Source organism: Schistocerca piceifrons, chromosome 5 (assembly GCF_021461385.2).
Source record: "Schistocerca piceifrons isolate TAMUIC-IGC-003096 chromosome 5, iqSchPice1.1, whole genome shotgun sequence".
Taxonomy (NCBI): Eukaryota; Metazoa; Arthropoda; class Insecta; order Orthoptera; family Acrididae; genus Schistocerca; species Schistocerca piceifrons.
Window position 1 is genome coordinate 666,233,376 of NC_060142.1, and position 25,403 is coordinate 666,258,778.

General features: G+C 41.6%; 1 protein-coding gene across 2 annotated transcripts in view; it reads right to left on the bottom strand.

Moving 5' to 3' along the window:
- Positions 1 to 20,161, bottom strand: part of LOC124798115 (nitrilase and fragile histidine triad fusion protein NitFhit) — a 64,735-nt gene extending 44,574 nt beyond the window's left edge. The window contains exons 1-3 of one of the 2 annotated variants that reach the window (XM_047261373.1): positions 20,048 to 20,161; positions 10,870 to 11,025; positions 10,593 to 10,793 (exon numbers count right to left, since the gene is read on the bottom strand). In XM_047261373.1, coding sequence (XP_047117329.1) covers positions 10,593 to 10,793; positions 10,870 to 11,025 — 357 coding nt within the window. In that variant the 5' untranslated portion in view covers positions 20,048 to 20,161. Of the gene's footprint in view, positions 1 to 10,592; positions 10,794 to 10,869; positions 11,026 to 19,732 lie in introns of both variants that reach the window. The other variant, XM_047261372.1, reaches the window with a different exon arrangement.
- Positions 20,162 to 25,403: the final 5,242 nt, after the last annotated feature.

Genomic DNA, 25,403 nt, shown 5'->3' on the forward strand with positions numbered 1-25,403 from the left:
AAGTGGTATAACTAGGGCAAATATAGATATAGTGCATAGGAAAATTAAAGAGGCCTTTGGAGGAAAGAGAAGCAGCAGTATGAATATCAAGAGCTCAGGATGGAAAATAGCTGCTAAGCAATGAAAGACAACTGAGGTACTGAAGGCCTATGTACAGGAGTTATATAACTCCCCAAGAGCAGGCACAGGTTTACTGAATTAAAATTGGATGAACACACAGACCTTCAGAACTAAATATGGAGGGGATTCATCACAACATCCATCAGTTTGTATATGGCACAAGAAATTTATGGAGACAGGGACAGTGTATGATTTGAGAGGAGTAGATAACCAAGAATATTGATTGTGTAAGATAAACCTTCAATCACTCTGTTGAAAAGTCTATGTACATGTCTGTCAGACTGTACAGGAATCACTGTACCAAAATTTATACCCTTACAAAGTGCAGTTGTTTTAGGCACTCAACAAAAAGATTAACTATAATAAAAAGAGTTTGGAGTTAACATGCTGCAATTAATGTCTGCGGATGAGACTTTCCTTATTTGAGTCTGTTTCAGAGACAATGTAATCTTTCATCTTTCAGGAACCTGAGTACACAAAAAATGTACATCTGGAGATCAGCACAGCCTTTCCACGTGATTAGGGAGCTTTAGTGAAGTAGGCATCCCTTTGAACCCTCAGTTATACAGAGACCAATAGTTTATCATGAGCTCTGAGTCACAGTGCAATTTGGCGTTTTTCACATTAATATATCATTGCCACAGGTGAAAGAAACTACAAGTGACAAGCAATCCTAGGACCAACTGAAGATTTAATACTGAAATTTGGATCAGTGGTCTGACATTTACCAAATAGGCCTAGAGGCCACACAATTGACAGATGTAAGAACTAAATATTAATTTAAATATTTATTTATAAAAATTAGTAATTTAAATAAGTTACAGTTGTTTACATATACAGCCTACAGATCTGAAGCATCAAACATCTTCAACCTACTAATTTGAGTGAAATTGTAAATTGCGAAGCATTAATGTATGGAAGAGCTAAGCTTGTAACAATTTACAATTTCTTTTCTTCTACTACAAGCATCAACTCTACAGACAGTTTCTTGCCATCATTGTTGAAGCAGTAATGAAATTTTAAACGACGCAGTACTGCATTCTGCAATCAGAAATTGCACAGGCACCAACAACAAAATGTCATATATAATATGGAATGTATGTTAATGCAGTTTCTCAATATCAAGTGTTCTCTTCCATGCATAGGTGACTGCATAGATTATGTTTTTTCTTAAATCGTTGACACACAGTGTAATTTCCACAGCCTTACTTATGATTTAGTCTCAATAGTTTAAAGTGTTTTTGTATTTACAACAGCTGAAGACTATGATTGGATGAACAGCAAAAGACCATAAGAGTAAAAATGGCTTCGAGTGCTTTTGAGAAGCTACATCATTTCCAACACCAACTTCCTGAAAAGTAATGTTCACATTCAGTGTATGTTGACAATTTTGACTTATGGCAATCAGACACAGGCTTTTAAAGCAAAAACAATCCAAAAATTGAGGATTTCCGTGAGCAATTCGGAGATGCTTGATGGAAATTAATAGGAGAGTCAAAAAAGAAATAAATACATCATGGGATGGACTGTGTGATGAAGCAAGCTGGGATCTTTTCACTTCCCCTCTTTTTTTGCCATCTGCCTCCTTAAAAGCCATTTTTTCATGTCTGGCTAATTACCATTAACATACTACGTATAACCTGCATTTTCATAAAAGAGAAAGGTTGGCCCTCAGTTTTAAAGAATATAACACCAGATCTAATTTTGTGTTTAATTTTATGTATGTAATTGATTTTCTAATTTATTTCAACTGTTCCTAGTTAATATTTTTGTTATGGTATGAAATTAGTAATATTTTCGTAACTTAAATTCTGTTGTTGACTTATAAACAAATATAAATTTTGTACTAATTATAAACATTTGGAGGAACAACTGATAGTATTCTTAAAGCCTCTATTTGGATCTATTCGAAAACATGTTAGCAGAGCAAGCCCTTAATTAATTTCAAAGTAATTACCAGTCTTGAAAAAATATTGCTTGAGTAACTGTATCTTCTAATTTCATCATTTAAACAAATAATTCAGCTTAACCTGGGTAGAAGAAGAAATTGTTAAAAAGATAGAATTTTGCTATATATCCAATTAATTGAATGAAGCATTATTTCAATTGTAATTTCAGTCAATTAAATGTCAAACAATGTGCAATTTCAGTGCCTATAACTGTAATGCTATATGAGGCCCGATTTTTGGTCTCGAGACAGTCAGTCCACGGGTGAGTTTCAGACAAGAAACCTGTGTTGGTTAGAACAACAAAAATGCATCAACTTAACTGCGAAATAAGTGTAACTCAAATAGGGCATGTGTCTAGTCAATTTATTTGAAAGACTGTGAAATGTGTGGTTAGGTTTTTACTGCTCATAGATGTTCAACTGCAAACTATTGTAGCAGTATGCTGACGTATGCCTGCAAACTATTAATGAGGCTTATCAACATTTACCTGTAGTTAACTTGGTTGGTTTGGGGGGATTAAAGGGACCAGACTGCTACGGTCATCGGTCCCTTTGTCCAAGTACTAAAAAATACCCACAGAGAATAAAAAAAAAACGAGTAACAGAATAGAGCACAGACGACACTGAACAAGAGAAACTGAGACAAAGACCAGACAAAACGAACTAAAAGCACACACAGTGTGACGGTGGTTGGCCGACCAGAGAAATAAAAAAGGAAAAGCCAACCACTTGAAACACATTAAAAAATCAGTTTAAAATCGGAGGCCAAAGGCCAGAATCAACACAAAACAATAAGATAAAAACAGAAACACTCAGATTAAAGAATAAAAACCCCCTGCCCGAATAAAACGTAAAACTAAGTCAGCCATAGCCGAGTCATCTGTTAAAAGGGCAGGGAGCGAGTCAGGCAGTGCGAACGACTGCCTGAGCGCGGCTAAAAACGGACACTCCAATAAAACATGAATCACGGATAAAACGGAGCCGCAGCGACATAGAGGCGCGTCCTCATGGCGCAATAAGTGGCCGTGCGTAAGCCGAGTGTGCCCAATGCGCAGCCGGCAGAGGACAACAGACTCCTTGCGAGAGACCCGCAAGGAGGAGCGCCACACACCGGTAGCCCCCTTGATGGCCCGAAGTTTGTTGCGTGAAGGCAGGGCGCGCCATTCAGTGTCCCAAAGGTCCAGAATTTTGCGGCGTAGGAACGCTCGCAAATCTGTCTCCGGGAGGCCAACGTCCAGAGATGGTGCACTAGTCGCCTCTTTCGCCAGCCGGTCAACATTCTCGTTGCCGGGGATCCCAACATGGCCTGGGGTCCACACGAAGACCGCAGAGCGGCCGCAACGCGCAAGAGTATGCAGGGACTCATGGATAGCCATCACCAGACGGGAACGAGGAAAACACTGGTCGAGTGCTCGTAAACTGCTCAGGGAATCGCTACAGATAACAAAGGACTCACCTGAGCAGGAGCGGATATACTCTAGGGCTCGAAAGATGGCGACCAGCTCAGCAGTGTAAACGCTGCAGCCAGCCGGCAAGGAACGTTGTTCGGAATGGTCCCCTAGAGTGAGCGCATAGCCGACTCGACCAGCAACCATCGAGCCGTCGGTGTAAACAATGCCAGAGCCCTGATACGTGGCCAGGATGGAATAAAAGCGGCGGCGGAAGGCCTCTGGAGGGACTGAGTCCTTCGAGCCCTGTGCCAAGTCGAGCCGAAGGCAAGGGCGAGGAACGCACCACGGGGGTGTACGCAAAGGTGCCCGGAAAGGAGGTGGAACAGGCACAAGCCCAAGCCCGGAGAGAAGCTCCTTGACGCGTATGGCGATCGGACAACCCGACCGGGGCCGACGTTCCGGCAGATGGACGACCGACTGCGGGAACAGGAGACGATAGTTAGGATGCCCGGGCGAGCTTAGAACATGGGCAGCATAAGCGGCCAGCAAACGTTGGCGCCGGAACCGCAGTGGAGGGACACCTGCCTCCACGAGTAAGCTGTCCACAGGGCTGGTGCGGAAAGCACCAGTGGCAAGGCGTATCCCGCTGTGGAGAATTGGGTCCAGCACCCGCAACGCAGACGGGGATGCTGAGCCATATGCCAGGCACCCATAATTCAAACGGGACTGGATTAACGCCTGGTAGAGCCGTAACAGGGTAGAGCGGTCGGCTCCCCAGCGGGTGTGGCTCAAACATCGCAGTGCATTGAGATGCCGCCAACACGTCTGTTTAAGCTGCCGGATATGAGGCAGCCAAGTCAACCGGGCATCGAAAACCACCCCCAAAAACCTGTGTGATTCCACCACCGAAAGAAGTTCGCCGTTAAGAGAAAGCTGCGGCTCCGGGTGGACAGTACGTCGCCGGCAGAAATGCATAACGCAGGTCTTGGCTGCCAAAAACTGAAACCCATGCGCTACAGCCCAAGACTGCGCCCTACGGATAGCGCCCTGTAGCTGACGTTCAACAGCTGCAATGCCAGTAGAGCTGTAGTAAAGGCAGAAGTCGTCAGCATACAGGGAAGCGGAGACAGAGTTTCCCACGGCCGCAGCAAGAACGTTAATGGCTATTAAAAACAGACAGACACTTAAAACGGAACCCTGTGGCACACCGTTCTCCTGGACGTGGGAGGAACTATACGAGGCCGCAACTTGCACGCGGAAGGTACGACACGACAGAAAATTGCGGATAAAAATCGGCAGAGGACCCCGAAGACCCCATCCATGAAGCGTAGAAAGGATGTGATGACGCCACGTCGTATCGTATGCCTTCCGCATGTCGAAAAAGACAGCGACCGGGTGCTGACGGCGGGAAAAGGCAGTACGGATGGCCGACTCCAGGCTCACCAGATTGTCAGCGGCGGAGCGGCCTTTACGGAACCCACCCTGAGATGGAGCCAGAAGGCCCCGAGACTCCAGTACCCAATTCAAGCGCCGGCTCACCATCCGTTCAAGCAACTTGCAAAGAACGTTGGTGAGGCTAATGGGACGGTAGCTGTCCACCCCCAGAGGGTTCTTTCCAGGTTTCAAAACGGGGATGACAATGCCTTCCCGCCATTGCGACGGAAACTCCCCCTCGACCCAAAGACGGTTGTAAAGATCGAGAAGGCGCCGCTGGCAGTCCACTGAAAGGTGTTTCAGCATTGACAGTGGATGCCATCTGGCCCAGGAGCGGTATCAGGGCAAGCAGCAAGGGCACTGCGAAATTCCCACTCACTAAATGGAGCATTGTAAGATTCTGGGTGGTTGGTGCGAAACGAAAGGCTCCGACGTTCCATCCGCTCTTTAATGGAGCAGAAGGCCTGGGGGTAATTCGCAGAAGCGGAACTCATAGCAAAATGCTCTGCTAAGCGATTGGCAATGACGTCGGAGTCAGTACAAACTGCTCCATTCAGTGAGAGCGCAGGGACGCTGACAGGAGGCCGATAGCCGTAGACGCGTCGAATCTTGGCCCAGACCTGCGATGGAGTGACATGGAGGCCAATTGTGGACACATACCGCTCCCAGCACTCCTTCTTGCCTTGGCGGATAAGGAGGCGGGCCCGCGCACGCAGCCGCTTGAAGGCGATAAGGTGGTCGATGGAGGGACGTCGCTTGTGACGCTGGAGCGCCCGCCGGCGATCTTTAATCGCTTCAGCGATCTCAGGCGACCACCAAGGCACAGCCTTCCGCCGAGGGGACCCACAGGAATGGGGAATGGCAGATTCGGCGGCAGTAACGATGCCGGTGGTGACCGATTGAACCACCGCATCAATGTCATCGGTAGAGAGAGGCTCAAAAGCGGCAGTGGAGGAGAACAAGTCCCAGTCAGCCTTATTCAAAGCCCATCTGCTAGGGCGCCCAGAAGAGTGGCGCTGTGGTAGTGACAGAAAGATCGGAAAGTGGTCACTACCACACAGGTCGTCATGCACACTCCATTGGACAGACGGTAAGAGGCTATGGCTACAGATTGAAAGGTCAATGGCGGAGTAGGTGCCATGCGCCACACTGAAGTGTGTGAAGGCACCATCATTTAACAGCGAGAGATCGAGCTGCGACAATAAATGCTCAACGATGGCGCCTCGACCTGTTGCCACTGACCCACCCCACAGAGGGTTATGGGCGTTGAAGTCGCCCAATAGCAAGAAAGGTGGCGGCAATTGGGCGACCAGCGCAGCCAGGACATGCTGCGAGACATCACCATCCGGTGGAATGTAAAGACTGCAGACGGTAACAGCCTGTGGCGTCCACACGCGTACAGCGACAGCCTCTAAAGGCGTCTGGAGAGGGACAGACTCGCTGTGCAGAGTGTGAAGGACATATATGCAGACGCCACCAGACACCCTTTCATAAGCTGCTCGGTTCTTATAATAACCCCGATAGCCACGGAGGGCGGGGGTTCGCATTGCTGGAAACCAAGTTTCCTGGAGAGCAATGCAGAAGAAAGGGTGAAGGCTGATAAGTTGGCGGAGCTCAGCTAGATGGTGGAAGAAACCGCTGCAGTTCCACTGGAGGATGGTGTTGTCCATGGCTGGGAAAGGCGTGACGGGACTGGGAAGGCAGATTACGCCACTGGGCCACCTGCTGCCTCCGATGGAGCATCTGTGGAAATGCCATCCATTGCGTCCGAGGGACCGGCAAGAGCGAGGTCCTCAGCGGACGCCAGAATCTCCACCTCGTCCTCAGAGGCAGAGCTTGTAGGAAGCGGTGGGGTCGGTGCCACCGCAATACCGTTGGTCTTGGGGACTTTCTTCTTTATCTGCTTGTCACGCTGTGCCTTCGGCGGTTCAGGCTGCATGAGCTTCACTGGGGCAGTCTCAGGGACAGACGACGACCGCGAGGCTCGACGACCAGGGACTGGCGGTTGTTTCAACCACTTGCGGGCGTCCGCTTTTCCACTGGTCGGAACTTGCGAAGGGAGGTCCCCAAGGGATCCCTTCCTGGTGAGAGCAGCCGAAGAAGTCTTACGCTTCTCCGGCTGGGAAGGGGGAGCTGATGTCCCCGATGGTTGGGAGGGTGTTGCTCCTGGAGAAGATGGAGCAGGAGCAACAGGGTGTGAAGTGCCCCCCACAAGCAAGGGGGCCGGTGGATGCTGACCGATCTTAGAGCCGATTCATGACGATGGGAGAACCGTCGTTGCAGCAGCGGCGTAGGTTGACGTCATTGCCACAGGATGGAGCCTCTCATATTTCCGTCTAGCCTCGGGGTAGGTCAGCCGGTCCAAGGTCTTATATTCCATTATCTTCCGTTCTTTCTGCAATATCCTGCAGTCCGGCGAGCAGGGGGAATGGTGTTCTCCACAGTTAACACAGATAGGAGGCGGGGCACATGGAGTATCGGGATGCGAAGGACGTCCGCAATCCCGACACGTGATGCTGGAAGTACAGCGAGATGACATGTGCCCGAACTTCCAGCATTTAAAACACCGCATCGGAGGAGGGATATATGGTTTCACATCACAACGGTAAACCATCACCTTAACCTTTTCGGGTAAGACATCACCCTCAAAGGCCAAGATGAAGGCACCGGTGGGGACCTGATTATCCCTCGGACCCCGATGGACGCGCCGGACGAAGTGAACACCTCGTCGTTCGAGGTTGGCGCGTAATTCATCGTCGGACTGCAGAAGAAGATCCCGGTGGAATATAATACCCTGGACCATGTTCAGACTCTTATGCGGCGTGATGCTAACGGAAACATCCCCCAACTTGTCACAATTGAGCAACCTCCGTGACTGGGCAGAGGATGCCGTTTTTATCAACACCGATCCAGACCGCATCTTGGACAAGCCCTCCACCTCACCGAACTTGTCCTCTAAATGTTCGACAAAGAACTGAGGCTTCACAGACACAAACGAGTCCCCGTCAGCTCTGGTACAGACGAGATACCGGGGCGAGTATCTTTCGCTCTCATTCACAGCCTTTCGTTCCTCCCATGGTGTGGCCAGGGAGGGGAACGATTTGGGGTCATACACATTAGCCTTAAAGTGAGCTTTGGAATGCTTAGAGACTGCTGACGGCTGGCCGCCAGCGAGAGATGATGTACCACGCTTCATTGCGGGTCATCCGCCCTGATGCCACCGACTCCGACCAAGGGCCCTCCCCACGGGCGCCACCCAGCCACAGCAAAGGCCACCTGGCAGGATGGCCATTGCCGGGAGTCCCGATGCCCCAGGGCGATGGGCATCTACTCCTTGGCATACGTGGGGAGTTAACGGCGCAGGCATCAGTAGAGCGATCCCTGTGTTGTCAGGGGGCTACAACCAAGAGGGTACATGGCGGCCCCACCACAACGGACTGGCTACCGTGCTGGATCTTAGGTGCAAAAATGGCCAAGGTCGTCGTCGCAGTTAAAAGAAACACTGCAGAGTGCAGCGTGGTAATCGCCCAAGAGATCGAAAACGAGCGGGACACCATTGCAACGACGAGAAAGACGGCTAAAGGTCTAATTGCACGACGGATACAGTGCACCATATAAGGCGCCCTTCCCCAATTGGCTCGCTCTTCGGAATAATTTAGAAAGATGGAGGTCAAACCCGAGAGGGGACCATCACATAAGGCCGAAACATGTGAGACTCCTTTTAGTCGCCTCTTACGACAGGCAGGAATACCGCGGGCCTATTCTAACCCCCGAATCCGCAGGGGGAACCAGTAGTTAACTGGCCATATAAGTGTGTAATATTGGGGGGTTATGAACAGTGAAAGAAAATAACTGTGAAATGCAAACGTGCACCTGTCAGCTACATCATATACAGTATTCAGTGTTGAACTTCCACCCCCCATTTTTCAGCCAGTATAACAACTGAGTACATCAACACCGAGGACTATCAACGAGATAATAAAACTGGCGAACATCACAACTGGAGTGGAAGATGTAGAGAGAATACATAGCGATGCAAATGGGTTATTGGCGGACCATGAAAAGTTTTTGTTGGATTCCAAGAGAAAAAAGGATCGAGAAATATACCTTATAGAAGGTGGGCAGATGACAGTAAAAAACGTGCAAGAGCAACATGAATGTATATATCTGCTGCTGCTGACGATGCAGTACAGGACATTTGACAATAAGTAAGCCACTTGCATACAAATTCAACTTCTCTCTCTCACACCTTTTACAGGTTTCCAATTCACTCAAGATTTATTGTTGCAACAGTGCATATGGAGTACATGAAGTGATTACATTTGCAAATCAATAGCACAAGTGGATCTGAGGTACAAGGTATCAACCCATGCTGAAACATCCATATCAGCAAGTGGCGTAGCCTTCACAGGTGGGAATGCAGATGCTGACCCTGGATGACAGGGTCAATCATACAGATGGCAATTATACTGTCATGAGATATGTGATGCCATGCCTACTCGACTTGTTGACACAGTTCTGTAACTGTTGTCGATTGACAAGGTGCGTGAGTCACTTCTTGTCATATCGTATCCCACACGTGCTGAATTGGAGACAAGTTCGGAGATTACATTGGCTAAGAAGTTGCAGTACATCTTGCAGGGTGTGTTGAGCTTCAGGGACAGTGTGTGGGCGAGGATTATTCTCTTGGAACAACACACCACCATCCTGTTGCAAGAACAACAAAAGAACAGGCCTAACAACATTCTGCACGTACCAAGCACTGGTTTAGCATCCCCTCCAGAAACATCAAAGATGAACGGGAGTCATAGCTTTTTGCAGGGGCCAGAGTGTCACTCTACCAGATAGCACTCACCAGGTCTACACTGTACGCACAAACGACATTCACTTGCATTAAGGAAGAATCTGCTTTCATCATCGAAGACCACGGCATTCCATTTCATTTTCCAAGTGATCTTCAGATGACACCAGCCGAGCCACGCAAGTCGATGCTGTGGTGTGACTGGAAAATGCGTTAGACTGTGCGTGCCTGTAGTCCCACAGCTAATAATCAATCTGTAACAGGTCATGCTGATGTGTCTAGGCTCACAAATCCTCTTATCTGTGCTGAGATAGTGCACAGTCTGACACTTGATGATCTTGGTGGGCATCTGTGCTGTGTGGACAAACAGAACCTCGTCTAGGGTGTGAGAATGTCCACGTGACCACTGATGTAGCACGTCCAACTTGAGTGGCAATTCTCTGAAAGGACCATCCTACCACTCGGAAGGCCACAATTTAACTCCTTTCAAACTCACTCATTTGCCAGTACGAAACACGAGTGCATCATGCAAGGTTACCTGCTTGCTTCACATGTTTACACCACACTGAGCTTTCTGGCTGCGAGCATTTCCTACTAAAATGTAGACACAGATAGATGGTGCTCTGGTAGCTATGCCACTATGCTATCTGTTGGCGGACCATGCTGAAACCATTATCAGATGTCTACTATCCCCCATGTGCTATATGCCATCATCGGATCAAAATTGATGTCTTTCCAGGGCTATTAATTCTTTCTCCAGCAGTGCATTTATCACGTAGAAACAGTAGCAAAATGTTTCTATATTAGTAATAATAGAAGCCCTAAAATATGGGCACCACATGCATATACTATCATCAAGAGGATAATATGACTGAGAACAAGTTTATTTTAAGGATACAATAGCGAGACCAACTCTTCCAATGGGTGTCTCAACTGGAGCTATTATCTCTTTCCCTCTTTCAACATAATCTGATTCTTTTAACCTCACTCCCTTGTCTGGAATTTCAACATCAAATAAATGAGTTTTTCTATAGATTGCTGCCACATTTCCAGAGCTGTCTATCACAACATGTGAATTTCTTACTTTAGTGGGTGACACCTGAAAATAAAAACGTAAATCAGATTATATGTACAGCATAGTCATCACAGTTTTATTAAAAAGAAAACTATTTTACCTTCTCATGCAAACCTCCCAGAGAGAGCCACACATTATTGTTTTTGGCCAACTGACAATACTTCTGCATCAATGGGCCTGGAAAAGGCTCTGACAATGCAAATGTCTCATCCTTACTTTCTCCAATGAAATCACATGCTTCAGGAAGAAAGACCATCTTAAAAAAAGAAAAAAAAACAACAATGAAACTATATTATTAGTGAGAATTTACACTCAAGGAAAGACAATAAGCAACATAATATGACAGAATGATACGTACAGCATCTCATCTCCATTTCATTACAGTATGGATGCTAGTTTGGGAAAAACAGAAACTACTGGCAACAAGTCTGTCTCCCCATGACAGCAGCAAAAAACAAAGACATAAAATGCTCACTGAATACCAATATCAGTAAAATACACACCATGGTCCACAGACGTAATAAGTTTGTCCTCGAAAGATTATGTTGTGTTTGCAGTTGGTCAAATGACGTAAACAAAAAAGTAACTTAAAAAGCAAAACTAGATTCAAAAAAGTGCCCAGGACAGCTGACACACACAAATGTTTTCACACTGAATGTCCCATGTCGATACGACTGATCTCCACAGTCATGGGTAAACAAGGAAATTACTGCTGCCAATAAACAAATACCAATATTATGCACACATTTCATAAATTTAAAAATCCTGGATGTTAGCAACACGACTGCTGATTACACACTCTACATGAATAAACCTTAATGGCCTAGGGAAAAACTGCTTGTTAAAAATATAAACAATTAGGTTAGACATCAACAACAGGAACCAAATACCCAACAGGAAATCATCTTAAACTGGCATTCTCACAGCACAGGCAAGACCACACCAACACCTTCGTTATCAACAACACCTGCAGAAAAAACATCTCATCTGAAATGCACTAGGAAGGACCCTCAGCATTTTTTATGGTGAGTCACCCAATGGAGGCACAGCATATGTCATCTGATGCGTTTCATCGGGGCAGCCACTTGACAGTATTCAAGACTTTTGCATGTCTAGCCAGCCACATATCAATGCAAAAAATGGGTTTTTCTCACATATTAATGTACAGTCACTTATAAATCAATTAACAGAAATGGATTAATGGTTGGAAGAATTAAATTGTCAGGTTTTGCTAGAAAATGAACATTAGCTAATTCATAGTGAATTTGAATCTTTAAGTGTACCTTATCAATACCAATTAGTGACATGTTACTGTAGAATAAATTTGAAGCACGATGGTCATTTCAATCTATATCAAAGAAACAAATAATTCAGAATATGAAGTGAGAGATGTAAGTTTTTTTATTTATAGAAACAGTTTTCGATGTTTCAGCAATAGTGATGCCAAGTTGACAACTAACAGCTGTATCAGTGTACCATTCCCCTAGTAATAACATAGAATAATTTACAGAAAATTTTGAAAAATTGACAAAAATGTTTTTAAAATATAAAAATGGCAGATTTATGATATTCGGCGATATGAAAGTAGAGATTAGGTATAAGACCAAACATACGAAGCACCTATTAGACACATTAAGATTGCTAAACTTCTACAGTCTAAATGACAAACCCACCAGGCACAATGCATGCTTTCTTCGGAATATCAGATCATGCAGGGCTTTGGCTAAGGCAACCTCTAAACAACAAAACATACAGTTTTTCAAGTGACCTAGGAGAATAACCATACCAATCAATGAAAGTTAAAAGTCAATCTTAATCACATAAACTGGGGTACAGTACTCACTAATTTTTAGAATTATTAGTGGAGAACCTTGACTTGTGTTGTCCCAAGTATTACAAAAATACACAAAGCAGAACCAGTGTTATATAAAAGTTCAAGAACTGAGAAACTGGTACATGCCATACCTGAGCAAACCCAGGGAGGAAATGATGGTACATTATGACAGACTGCAATTGAGACAAGCTGAGAAGGAAACTTACACAACAGCAAGAAGGGTGTATAGACCAGAAATTAGAGTTGCCAAGAGGACAGCCAACGACAATTATATATTCAGTTCAACAAATAAGTGTAAAGCGGTGCGGAAAGTTAACAAAACAGAGATAAGCACCGAAAATAAGCATAAAAATATTACAATTTAACCAAATACCTTAAATGGACATTTTACCAGTTCTGACACAAATAAAAATCTGAATGAAGATTCAAATAAAGCTGTAGTTTTGCTCCCAGCTTTAGACAGTAAGCAACATGACAACTTCTGCTGGTCTTGTGTACCCTACAGACAAGTTAGTGAACCAATTGCCCAACTTAGAAACTCAACAGCAGAAAATTTCAAAGGACTTCCAAATTAAGTAATAAAAATATAAAGAACTAACCAAAATCACCAACCAAATGCTACATGTAGGAATTTTCCCAGACTGCCCAAAAATTACTACCGTGGCACCTATCCATAAGAAAGGTGATAAAGCATCCCTTGATAACTATTGTCCAATCGTCCCATCTCACTATATCAATCATATCAAAAATTATAGCATACTGTATGCACAAACACATGAATCAGCACATCAAGCAAAATGATCTACTTAGCTCCTCACAATATGGTTTCAGACCTCACCTTTCCTTTGTCAAAGTAGTTGAGACTATCATCACAAAAATACATCCTACTTTTGAGACTAAGAAAATATTCTGTCCAACTCTTCTAGATTCGAGAAAAGCTTTTGATACAGCCTCTCATAGTGCACTTATCGAAAAGCTCCAGTAATATGTGTTGGAGAGAACATTACTCGGCTTATCGAGTCTTACCTAAGCAACAGAGAGCAGGTGGTATCTATAAACAACCAAAGCTCAAACTCATTTCCTGTTACAAAAAGCATTTTACAGGGCTCAGTAATGGGTCCATTCCCATTCATTGTATTATATAACAATCAAATGGTATATCCTAAAGCAGGCTAGCTAAGGTTTACAACAGTCAAACTATCTAGGCTCCAGATTTTTCAATAGACTGGGAGTCTATCTTCCCATTCTGTCTCCTATAGTGCATTTAAGATTTTTATAGCAAATTAGTTTAAGAAGAAAGTGAACCACTTCATAAAAGAGATGAGGAATCAGATTTAAATGACAATGTTTTGACTACTGTCATAATAAGCTGCAATAAATCACTGGTTAAAAGGTTCTCACATATATAATTTTCACATTACATGTGACAATGTGTCACTGATGTAAATATCATCAAATTTTTATGTACATGTCTCTTAGATTTATATGTAAATATTTACACCAATAACATGTAAACTGTCCAAGGATGAATAAATTCTATTCTGTTCTATTTTATTCACAACAAGAATTACAGTCATTCTCATTCATCCAGGACAGCACATTAATGGGCTTTGGCAACTCACAACCATACTCTACCCTTTCAATCTCAGTATTAGCAAGATATTTGCACAATTATCAATTAACAATTATATATGTGAGAGCTTACTGCAAGGAAAGTATAAATCATATTTACAGACTATGAACATACACATGTCTAATCAGGAGAGAAGAGAGCAGTTAGTCAGCTGTCATCTTTTTTAATCAATCATCCCAGAAACTGCATGAAGTAATTTAGGAAAACCACAGAAAATATAAATCAAGATGACTGTACTGAATATCAGCCTCCATCCTCCAGAATTTGAGGCCCATATCTTAACAAATGAACTAGCTCTGTTGATTATACCTAACATACAATTCTATTACTCATAGATTAGACAATGGAAAGTCCTGGATGGCAGTCAGGCTCCAGTTTGTAGGACAGTAGGTATGTGAGTGTGAGTTGTGCTTGTGTGAATATGTGCCATTACAGAATTTGCCCGAAAGCTTATTTTTGCAGTCTTTTACAATGTGACTGTCTGGGACTGCCACCTCAATAAACAGAATCAGAATTTGACTGCCTCATGAAACACACACGTAAATCATTCACTTAAAATACAGGAGACTTATAAATATACATAATGTACCTGAGATACACACAATGTGTCAAACAAAGAACAAACACAATCTCAATTTACAAAAATCATTACTCCACAAAGAAACCTTCATCATCATTTAAAAGTTTCATGAATGGGTAACAACATTTTTGAACTACGATGATGCATAATCTTATCTCTAGTAAACCTAATTCCATACCATGAAAGTTATTTGTTTTTTAATTTACTATAAATCTTCACAGCCATCTAATGAGGACTCCGGAGTAGAGTTTTAGTATATGAGATGGAAATATGACATTATCTTTGTTTCTTGTGTTATACATATGTTAAAAATGGTTTTCTATAAATAATTCTGGACTGATGTGGATAAAGACAAAAAGTTTGTTAATGTAAATACATGAAACAGTCAAAATTTTTATATCCCCAAATAAAGGTGGGCATGATCCTCTAGGCTTAATGTTGCACACATTTATAAAGAGAGATTTCTGAAGTAATGATGTTCTATTCACACCACTTGCATTCCCCTGAAGGATTATTCCGTATCTGAAAATGGCTTCAAAACAGCTGTGGTAAACAGCTTTCCTAGTGCCAACACCACTTGCCACAGGGCAATATTGTCACTGTGAATGCTAGACTGTTTAGCTTCTTTGCCAAGTAGCTTATATGCAAAGGCAAGGATAATTTTTTTCTATAAATATCTCCAGGAATTTGACAGATTCTACTTCCTTAAGTTCCTGATTTTTATGGATAATTTGGAAGTCACTTGATTTTGGCTGTTTAGATGGTTTTTTTCATGTTTATTCAATTCTCTTACATTTGTGTATACTTGGAATAAGTTAGCTTGATACCATAAAATAATTATGCATTTTTTACTTAGCCTTTTCACATTTTTCATTGCACGCTACTCCACACACATGCAGCCGAGTTAGGACCATGCCTATGTTGCCACACTTCTATTACAACTCCGTGTATTTCCTAAGTAAGACTTATTGCTACACTATGATTTTGTACTGACATTAGTTAGCTTTGCCATCAAGAAACCAAAATAGTTATAATCTAGACATACTAAAAAAAGTAATAGATTGTATTGTGTATCCTTTAACATACTGCATAAATAAGTGTATATCTGACGGATATTTTCCTGATGAGCTAAAAGTGTCTAGGGTAGTCCCAATAGACAAAAAAGGAGATATTGACTCACCTTCAAGTTACAGACCAATTTCCATAGTCCCAGATCTCTCTCTAAAGTGTTTGAATCAGTAATATACCACCAATTATCTGTTTACTTTGAAAATGCATGAATAACTAGCAAATCACAGTATGGTTTTAGGAAAAACTTGTCAACTGTTGATGCTATAGACTCAGCAGTCAAACACATACATCAAGTTTTTGAGGATAAAGGATTTGCTGTTCAATTCACCTTTTGTGATCTAAGTAGGCTTTTGACTGTGTAGAGCATAAAATACTCCTAGAAAAAATGGAGTGCTACGGCAGTGGAGGTAACAGCCTTAATCTATTAAAATCGCACCTACAGGGTCGCAAGTGAGCTGTTTGTGTAGGTAAAGAAAAGTACAATATTGAATTAGTTAAAACAGGTGTATCACAGGGATCTGTACTGGGGCCTTTTATGTTCTCAATAATGATTAATGATCTGCCATCATTCATCAAGTCCATAACAGTACTATATGCAGATGATAAATGATCTGCTATCATTCATCGAGTCCACGACAGTACTACATGCAGATGATACAACTTTCCTTCATTGTACTAATGATTTCAGTAGCTTCAAAGCTTGTGTTGCAGAGACAATGGCTCAAGCAGCCTACTAGTTTAAAGCAAATGGCTTCCTACTGAATGATAACAAAATGCAGCACATAGTTATCAGTGTAAAACAGAAGCCTCCATCAGATTTTCCTAGTTGTGTTAAGTTTTTAGGGGTATATATAGGTGAAAAATTATCCTGGAGCCAACATGAACAATATATTACTGGTAAATTATCTAGGGCGATGTTTCTCTCATTGTGATTTATGGACTGTGTACCTCAAAATTATGTTAGAATGTTGTATTTTGCATTTTTCCCAAGCATCCTAACATATAGTATTATTTTATGGGGGAACTCTAATTCAGTGCGTGACATCCTAATACTACAAAAGAAAAACATTAGGATAATTACTGGTTCTCCATATAAAGCACACTGCAAGCCACTGTTCTGTGAATAAAAAATCATGACTGTAATAAACCTATATATTTACCATGTTTTACTCCACACAAAAAAGAAGTTACTGAAAGCAAAATGTAGAGAAAATATACATTTCCTCAATGCGAGAAAGAGCAGATGCATTTATACTTCTTACCACAGATGGTCAAAGTCACTTAACAGCTATGAACTGACAGCGCAAATTATTTAATGTTGTTGTTGTTGTTGTTGTCTTCAGTCCTGAGACTGGTTTGATGCAGCTCTCAATGCTACTCTACACTGTACAAGCTTCTTCATCTCCTAGTACTTACTGCAACCTACATCCTTCTGAATCTGCTTAGTGTATTCATCTCTTGGTCTCCCTCTACAATTTTTACCCTCCACACTGCCCTCCAATGCTAAATTTGTGATCCCTTGATGCCTCAGAACATGTCCTACCAACCGGTCCCTTCTTCTTGTCAAGTTGTGCCACAAACTCCTCTTCTCCCCAATTCTATTCAGGGTCGACAGAAGCGTCCGATCCAACGCGTCTGCTTTGACCCGTGACGTAAGGGTGTAGTCGTGTGTGACGTCATGACGGCGCGGAGTTTGGTTTGAGTGTGGCTGTCTCCAGTTCTGTTTTATCTTATTTTATTTACTTTTCTGATCTGTTCGTTCTATCTCGTGAGGGTTTTTTTTTTTTATTTATTTAAAAACACTTATTACTTATTTTAATTATCTGTTTCCTCGAATTTCTGTTTTAGTTTATTATATTTATCTTTCTGATCTGTTCGTTCTATCCCGCGAGAATTTTTTTTTTTTTTTTTTAAAAAAAGACAAAAAACACTAATCAGCTACTGAAGCATCTTTATCTTCTATGGGTTGCAGGGGTTACGACCCCTGGAGAGGTGGGTGGGTATTCATGCATGGCTGTCTTCACTTACACGTTGTAGCTACGCAAGGCGTCTAAATTTGTTTATATTTAGTTTGCCGCCCACCCAAAACACCCCATTTCCCGTGCTTGTCCCGTTAGTGTCATTAGGCTTCTTGTGGGAAGTGTGTGTGTTTGTTTTTGTTTCCGCCATATTTGTGACGTCATGGGTCAAAGCAGACGGGTGGGATCGGACGCTTCTGTATTTCCTTCTATTCAATACCTCCTCATTAGTTACTTGATCTACCCATCTAATTTTCAGCAATTATTTAATAAGCTTCCACAATATGTACACGAACTAACTGAACACGCATTCAAACAAAAACTGTATGAATGGCTAGTTGCTCACACATTCTATGACATAAATGATTATTTCAACTGAAATATAATTTTGTAGTATTAATGACATGCCTCTTGTTTTCTTTGAATTAAGTTATATTGTATTATATGCCTGACATGGTCTATTGCTGTAATGGCCTAATGACAATAAAATTACTATTATTATTATTGGGCTTTGCTACAGATCAGTCTGTAACTACAATCTACACATTAAAAATAATATAACAGCAAAATAAATATTATGAATGTTTGGCTCCTGCTGCGTTTGTACCAGTATGTATGACATCTCATTCTATGTCATGAGTCAATGTTCAGTCCTGGTAAGTTCAAATAACACATTGTTTGCCCAACTTTTAACAATGGCAACCATGTCTAAATTTATTGATAAAAATTTTAATGTCGCTCACTACCATTTGTGTGGTCTGTCACAAGTCCAGATCTTATGCCCTGTGACTTCTTCAAGTGGTTTGGGTGAAAGATGGAACACATAGGAAAGGACTGTGAAATTTACATAAATTAGAGGTAAAGTTATAGTAGGTTACACGAGATAACCCACATTAAGTCTGTTAGAAAACCCATCCCTAAACAGAGGAAGCTCGTGGGCACCACTAGTTTCTACATTGCATTTTAAGTTTCATAATCCAATTATCTTCACAACTGAAACCACTGATTAGTAATCATTCTGTTCCACATGCTGCCACTCAAACTATAACGCACGATCACACCCTAGATCTATGGAAGAAGTAACTAATGGTGCAAGACAATGATATGTCATTCTCCTATACCTGAATATGGTGTAACACATGGAATGAGTGAACCAGTAATAGTTACTAACTTGGTGAACACAGTTAACAAACCCATCTGCTAAATACAAGATATGGTGACACTGGGATTAAATGCAATTAATAAAAGTAATGCACAAAAACATTTTTAGACGCTAAATATGACTTATTATCCTACATGCTAATAACAATTATGCATTTATTGGCTTACAGTACTGTGTAAGCCAAATAAACAGTGAGTGTGGTTGCTTCTACAAGTTGATCTCGGCACAACCCAGATCGTAAAACTATTTCACACAGCAAACTGGATTGTTTGACAAACAATTGTACAGTCTTTAATAACTTTTCATGGCTTGGGCCGAGCAGTTTGTAGTACTTTATTGAAATTTTTAACGTATTCACTTTGTCTGATTTCCCAGCTTTTCTTTGCCTTGTTTGCTGCTATATTTGGAACCTGGCTTCTTTCTGGTGTTGTTTTCATCCATTTTTTCCCTGACAACACCTTTCGTGCCACTATTTATACAAATAGTACACAGACATCAATGTGTTTTCTGTATTTTGAAAATTTTTGGTAATGATTTTATACCAGAGTTACAAGTGTTGAACACCAGGTCAACAGAAATTTTTATAAAGTAATCAAATTTCGAACAGTGGTGTAGCTTGAAAGAGGTGATTTCTGCAAAACTGCGATTTTTGTTAGCAGCCTTACCTGTGCACGACTTTCTTTTGCAGTTTCGATTAAAGATTTACAGGTTTCGAAGTTTTTATCTTTGTCATTCGTGGCTGTAAGCTGACAGACAGCTATTATTTTCCGTTCCATTGTACTTAGTGTGGCAAAACTTCTCTTCGTTGTTGACGATGCGAGACACAAGAACAATCCTAATCTCGTCATGAGTATGTCAAGTTATTAACTCGCAAGCATCGGTTATCTCTCCGCAACACTGTTTCCAAGGTCACTTCGAATGTCCTCTGAGAAGGTTATGTTTACAATACGGAGAATTTAAGATTCAATACAAATATTTACCGGTAAATTACGTTATACGACTTCGACTGTCAGAAAGTGTCATAACAAATGTACTTCGCGCGTCGTCTGATCTGTTTTCCTCAGGGTTGCCAATTAACTCACTAGTCATTTTTGTTTCACGTTCACTGTATATTAATGGCAATCAATATGCTGATGTTGCGAAAAATTAAATTTGGAAAGTTACTTTATAATACGACTGTTTTAAGGAAAAGATACAATAATTTAGCACAATTTTTGAAGGAAGAAATGCCGCTTAATTCTACATCGCATTACGTAGGTCATAGCGCCTTATTTGAATAGTTCGTAAACAGCAACTGGTGCAACAGTTACCTCTAGGTAAAAGTTGAAACAATGGGAGGCATGTAACCTATAGGTCAGAATGAGCACTAACTTTTGCGGCGGGCAGAAAATATGAAGCTTCTGTTAAATCATTTTTTTAAAAAAATAAAAGTTAAAAGTTTGTCACTACGAACTGAAAAGGCGCCCCGAGACATTATGGATAAAGATGGGTATTCGGGTGGCGGTGAGTACGAACTAAATTCAACTAATGAAGCCACGAATCATATACTTCAACCATTTCGCGCGCTGCGGGAGGGGATATATTTCCCATTAAATGTATTTCTTTACAGCGTTTACGGGAATAGATGTCCCACTTTGGTACGCTCCTGCCATCTAGCGGGAGTCCACGGCACCAGCCGCAGATTCTGTTTACTGAAATAAAGCGTTCAGGACTGTGGAAAGTATATTTCCCACCAAACAACGGTATTTTAATGGTTTTTATTTAGTGTAGTTACCACCAAAGTAGTTTCTGGAAGAGGTCTGGGAAGTGTACTTACCACAAGATTAACCTGTCTTTTATGATATGGCACTCACACACTGCGACCTGAGCAAGGTGTTTGATTGCATCTCACACAAGATACTGATTAATAAGCTAAAATGTTATGGTACTGAAGGTGTGGTCCTAGCTATTCGTCAACCCCATCATGAAAACCGAAGACAAATAGTATCAGTCCATGGAGCAATCTCTCAAGAGCAAAAATTAGAGCAAGGTGTACCCCCGGAATCCGTCACAGGACCTCTCCTGTTCCTTACTATGTCAATAATATACGTTGTATCTATGACATTCTACAGTCTGCTGATGATACCACACTGTTTGCCAAGGGAAAACGGCTGAACCAACTCTGTTGGCAGCAGACGTACTCGGTGAAAGCATTAAAGAGTGGTTCATTGAAAAATAAATGAATCAAGAAAAAACACAACACATGATATGCAGTCTCAGCAACGTTGGCTGCCAGGGTAACATGAAGGCTGTCAAACTACTAGGCTTGATGACAGACAGCGAACTGACAATGAACAAGCACACAGAGTATGTGTGTTCGAAGCTCTTTCGTGTTATATACCTGCTAATAACACTAAAAGGTGTGTTAACCGACCAGTACCTATTAAAAGTTTATTATGCACTCTTTCATAGCCATATTAATTATAGTCTGCTGTTATGGGGACAATCTCCAGGTTGTAGAGAGGTGTTAAAAAAAAGGAAGAAGAGGAAGGGTGCACAGGACTTGAAGAACACTCATTATATTCTATTGAAAAATTTTTCAAGATTGACCAAAGTGAATGGACAAAATAATATTGACATAATATGTTGTATCTGCCCTTATTGTGAATACTTTTCTGTATGCTGTATAAAATTGTGACCAAATCTTATATATGTAACCCTGACACAGTCTGTCCAGTCATGGCTGGTAAATGACTCAGACCTAGTAATAAAGTAATATGTTCCCAGGGAAGCATACTTAACCACCAACTTATGGATATCCCATAGCTTTTGGAAATACGTCTTACCATCTCTGTCTATGCCAAGCATCTTATGGTTGTACAGGGCACGAGGTGTGTGAAAACTCCAGCAATAATCATTTTCTGTTTTTCATGGGATCACTTCTATTGTCAGAACACATTACTTCTCTTCTGTAATGTACATTACTGTGACCTGTATCAGCTCATACCCTTATTGCGTGACAAAGTTTCTAGGAGTGTTTTCACAGTCTGGTAAGTAAACTTTAATACCAGTAACAAATATAATTTGAAAACTGGTTTATCATTTTTTAAAGGAAAATGACAAAGAATAATGTATATATGTGTATACAAAGACATACACGCCAGAAGAAGCATTGGAGTTGCTGTTTCCACTACTTACCAATCCTGAGGACTACAAAATAGGAAGTGATAAAGCTACAGAAAATGAATTTGTTTTAGACATTGTGCAAGGACCCTGATCCATGTTTTGTTCCACAGCCTGATATCAATAATAGTGTACATGGTTCCTGCACTATGGGTGTTGAGATTTCTAGTGATGGTACCATAAGTACAGAAGAAGATCCATTGGCAGAAGAGGAATGGTCTGGTAACATTGCTGTTTTTGACTTTCTTTGATGTGTATACACAACAAGAATCGGTTGTCAACCGCCCAGTTTAAAAAAAAGACAGCACTGAGCCGGACTACTTCCTTTCTTTATTTACAGTTGTGATGCTAGAGCATGTGGTTCAGCAGACAAATCTGTATGCAGAGCAATTAAGAAAAAATGGTAGTCTGGCCAGACCGCACGTGAGGTGACAAACAGCTGGACAAGTTTAACTAATAGACGAGTTACAGGCCTACATTGGAATGAATATCTTGATGGGTATCATTGTGTTACCCAGAATGGTGCACTACTGGAGTTCAGAACCTGCTTTAGCTAATCCTTATAAATTGCAGCCTATGAAATGCAAACATTTCAAAAAGTTATGTGAAACTATTCACATAAATGACAATACATTGAATCCGCCGTGATAAACTTCATAAGGCCAGATCTCTGACAATCTTTCTAAACAACACAATTTGTAAGCCATACACTGCCAGTAAGATATTGGTTGTGGATGAAAGCATGATACCTTTCAAGGGATGGACATCACTCAAGCAGTACATGCCTTTGAAGCCAGTCAAACGAGGATACAATGTGTGCTGTTTAGCACAAAATTTGATATTTACATAGGAAAAATCAGCCAATGGATGTACAGAAAAGTTTCTGGGAGAGTGTGTAGTCATTAGCCTAACCAAAGACCTGAAACATAGTAACAATATGGTAGCATTTGACAACTTCTTCACCACTGTGAATCTAATACAAACACTATTGAAGATAGCAAACCGAAAGGGTTGCCTCCAATGATGAAAGAGAAATCTACCATGAAAAGAGGAGACTTTCAGTTCCAGTGTAAACATGGTCCTGCAGCTATAAAATGGATGGACAGTAAACCTGTCATTATTCTGACAACTTTGGACAACCCTACAGACACCACATTTGTCTCAAGGAAGAATAAGGGTGGTACTGCCAGCAATATTACTTGTCCACAAGCTGTAGCATCAGACAATAATATAGTGGGAGGTGTAAAACACTTTGATCAACTTAGAGAACGTTATGCAATTGGTCGACATTCTCATAAGTGGTGGCATCATATTCTCTACTTCCCTCTAGACATGGTGATTATAAATGCTTTTATATTGCACGAAACTAATACAGGACAAGAATAATATGAAGATCAATTGAACTTTTAATTATTAGTCGCAAAACATTTGATAGATGGCTTCACATTCCGCACAGAGAAAGACCACTCAGTAAACCTGTTAACCAAGAATACTGTATTCAATCATGTTCAACTGGCAAAAGTAAGAGATCAAATACCTATTTTGGGAAAAACATACAGATGATGCCGAAAGTCTTCTACAAAAGCTGGAAACAAGAACAAAATACATATGCTGCTCCTGCAAAGTGCCCCTGTGTATTAAACCATGCTTCCACCAGTATTGTGGAAAATAAAAATGATTGTGATAGCCATTTGAACACTTGCTGTAGAAAGAAATATTACTTGTAAACCAAGATTAAATTGTTCACATTGAACATAAACCACTTCTAAACTTAAAATGTAATTATTTTCCAACAGGAACGGGAAACAACTCTTGGATTTCGGTGCCAGTATGTGTTAGTAATCACATATTCCTTTTTTAAACATAAGAACATCTCGCAGCCACATGATAACTGGCCATCATTTTGTTAATGGTGATGGTGTGATATTCTGAGAGTAGGTGAACTACTACACTTGTAGGACTGAACCAAAGACTATGAAGGTTCTGTGACAAGCTGGCTGTGACTTCCTGGGCTTGTGCCATAGGGTTCAGAACTGTAGGGTCCTCCTAAATGAGTCAGGTGTGCACTACACATTGGAGGCTGCTACTAAGGGAACTGACGGTGTGTGGGGTGCACACAAGGGTTTTTTTTAGATTAGGAGACTTTCAATCCAGACCAGATAACAATAGCTGTATAAAACCCAGAAGTATCAGTGTAAGATCGAAAGAAAGGCCATCCATAGGCAAATGAACCATGGCCTTGCTGTCGGTGGGGAGGCTGGCATGCCTCAGCGATACAGATAGCTGTATAAAAGTGCAACCATAACGGAGCGGCCAAACAAACATGTGGTTCCTGAAGAGGGCCAGCAGCCTTTTCGACAGTTGCAGAGGCAACAGTCTCGATGATTGACTAATCTGGCATTGCAACATGAACCAAAACCACCTTGCTCTGCTGGTACTGTGAATGGCTGAAAGCAAGAGGAAACTACAGCCTTAATTTTTCACGAGGACATACAGCTCTACTGTATGGTTAAATGATGACAGCATCCTCTTGGGTAAAATATTCCAGAGGTAAAATTGTCGCCCATTTGGATCTCTGGATGGAGACTAATCAGGAGGACATCATTATCAGGAGAAACAAAACTGGCATTCTACAGATCGGAACTGGAATGTCAGAGACCTTAATTGGGTAGGTGGGTAAGGAAATTAAAGAAGGGAAATGGATATGTTAAAGTTAGATATAGTGGGAATTAGTGAAGTTCAGTGGCAGGAGGAACAGGACTTGTGGTCAGGTGAATAATGAGTTAAAAGTACAAAATCAAATAGGGATAATGCAGACATAGGTTTAATAATGAAAAACAAGAAATAGGATCACAGATACGAACAGCACAGTGAAAGCATTATTGTAGTCAAGCTAAGACACAAGGCCCACTTCCACCACAGTAGTACAACTTTCTACGCGAACTATCTCCGCAGATGAGGAGAAGATTGAAGACATGTATGATGAAATAAAAGAAATTATTCAGATAGTTACTGGACAAGAAAATTTAATAATCATGGGGGACTGGAATTAAAATGCATGAAAAGTTAAAGAAGGAAAAGTAGTAGGTGAATATGGGCTGGGGAAAAGGAATGAAAGAGGAAGCCGCCTGGTAGAATTTTGCATGGTTAATGACACTTACTTTAAGAATCACA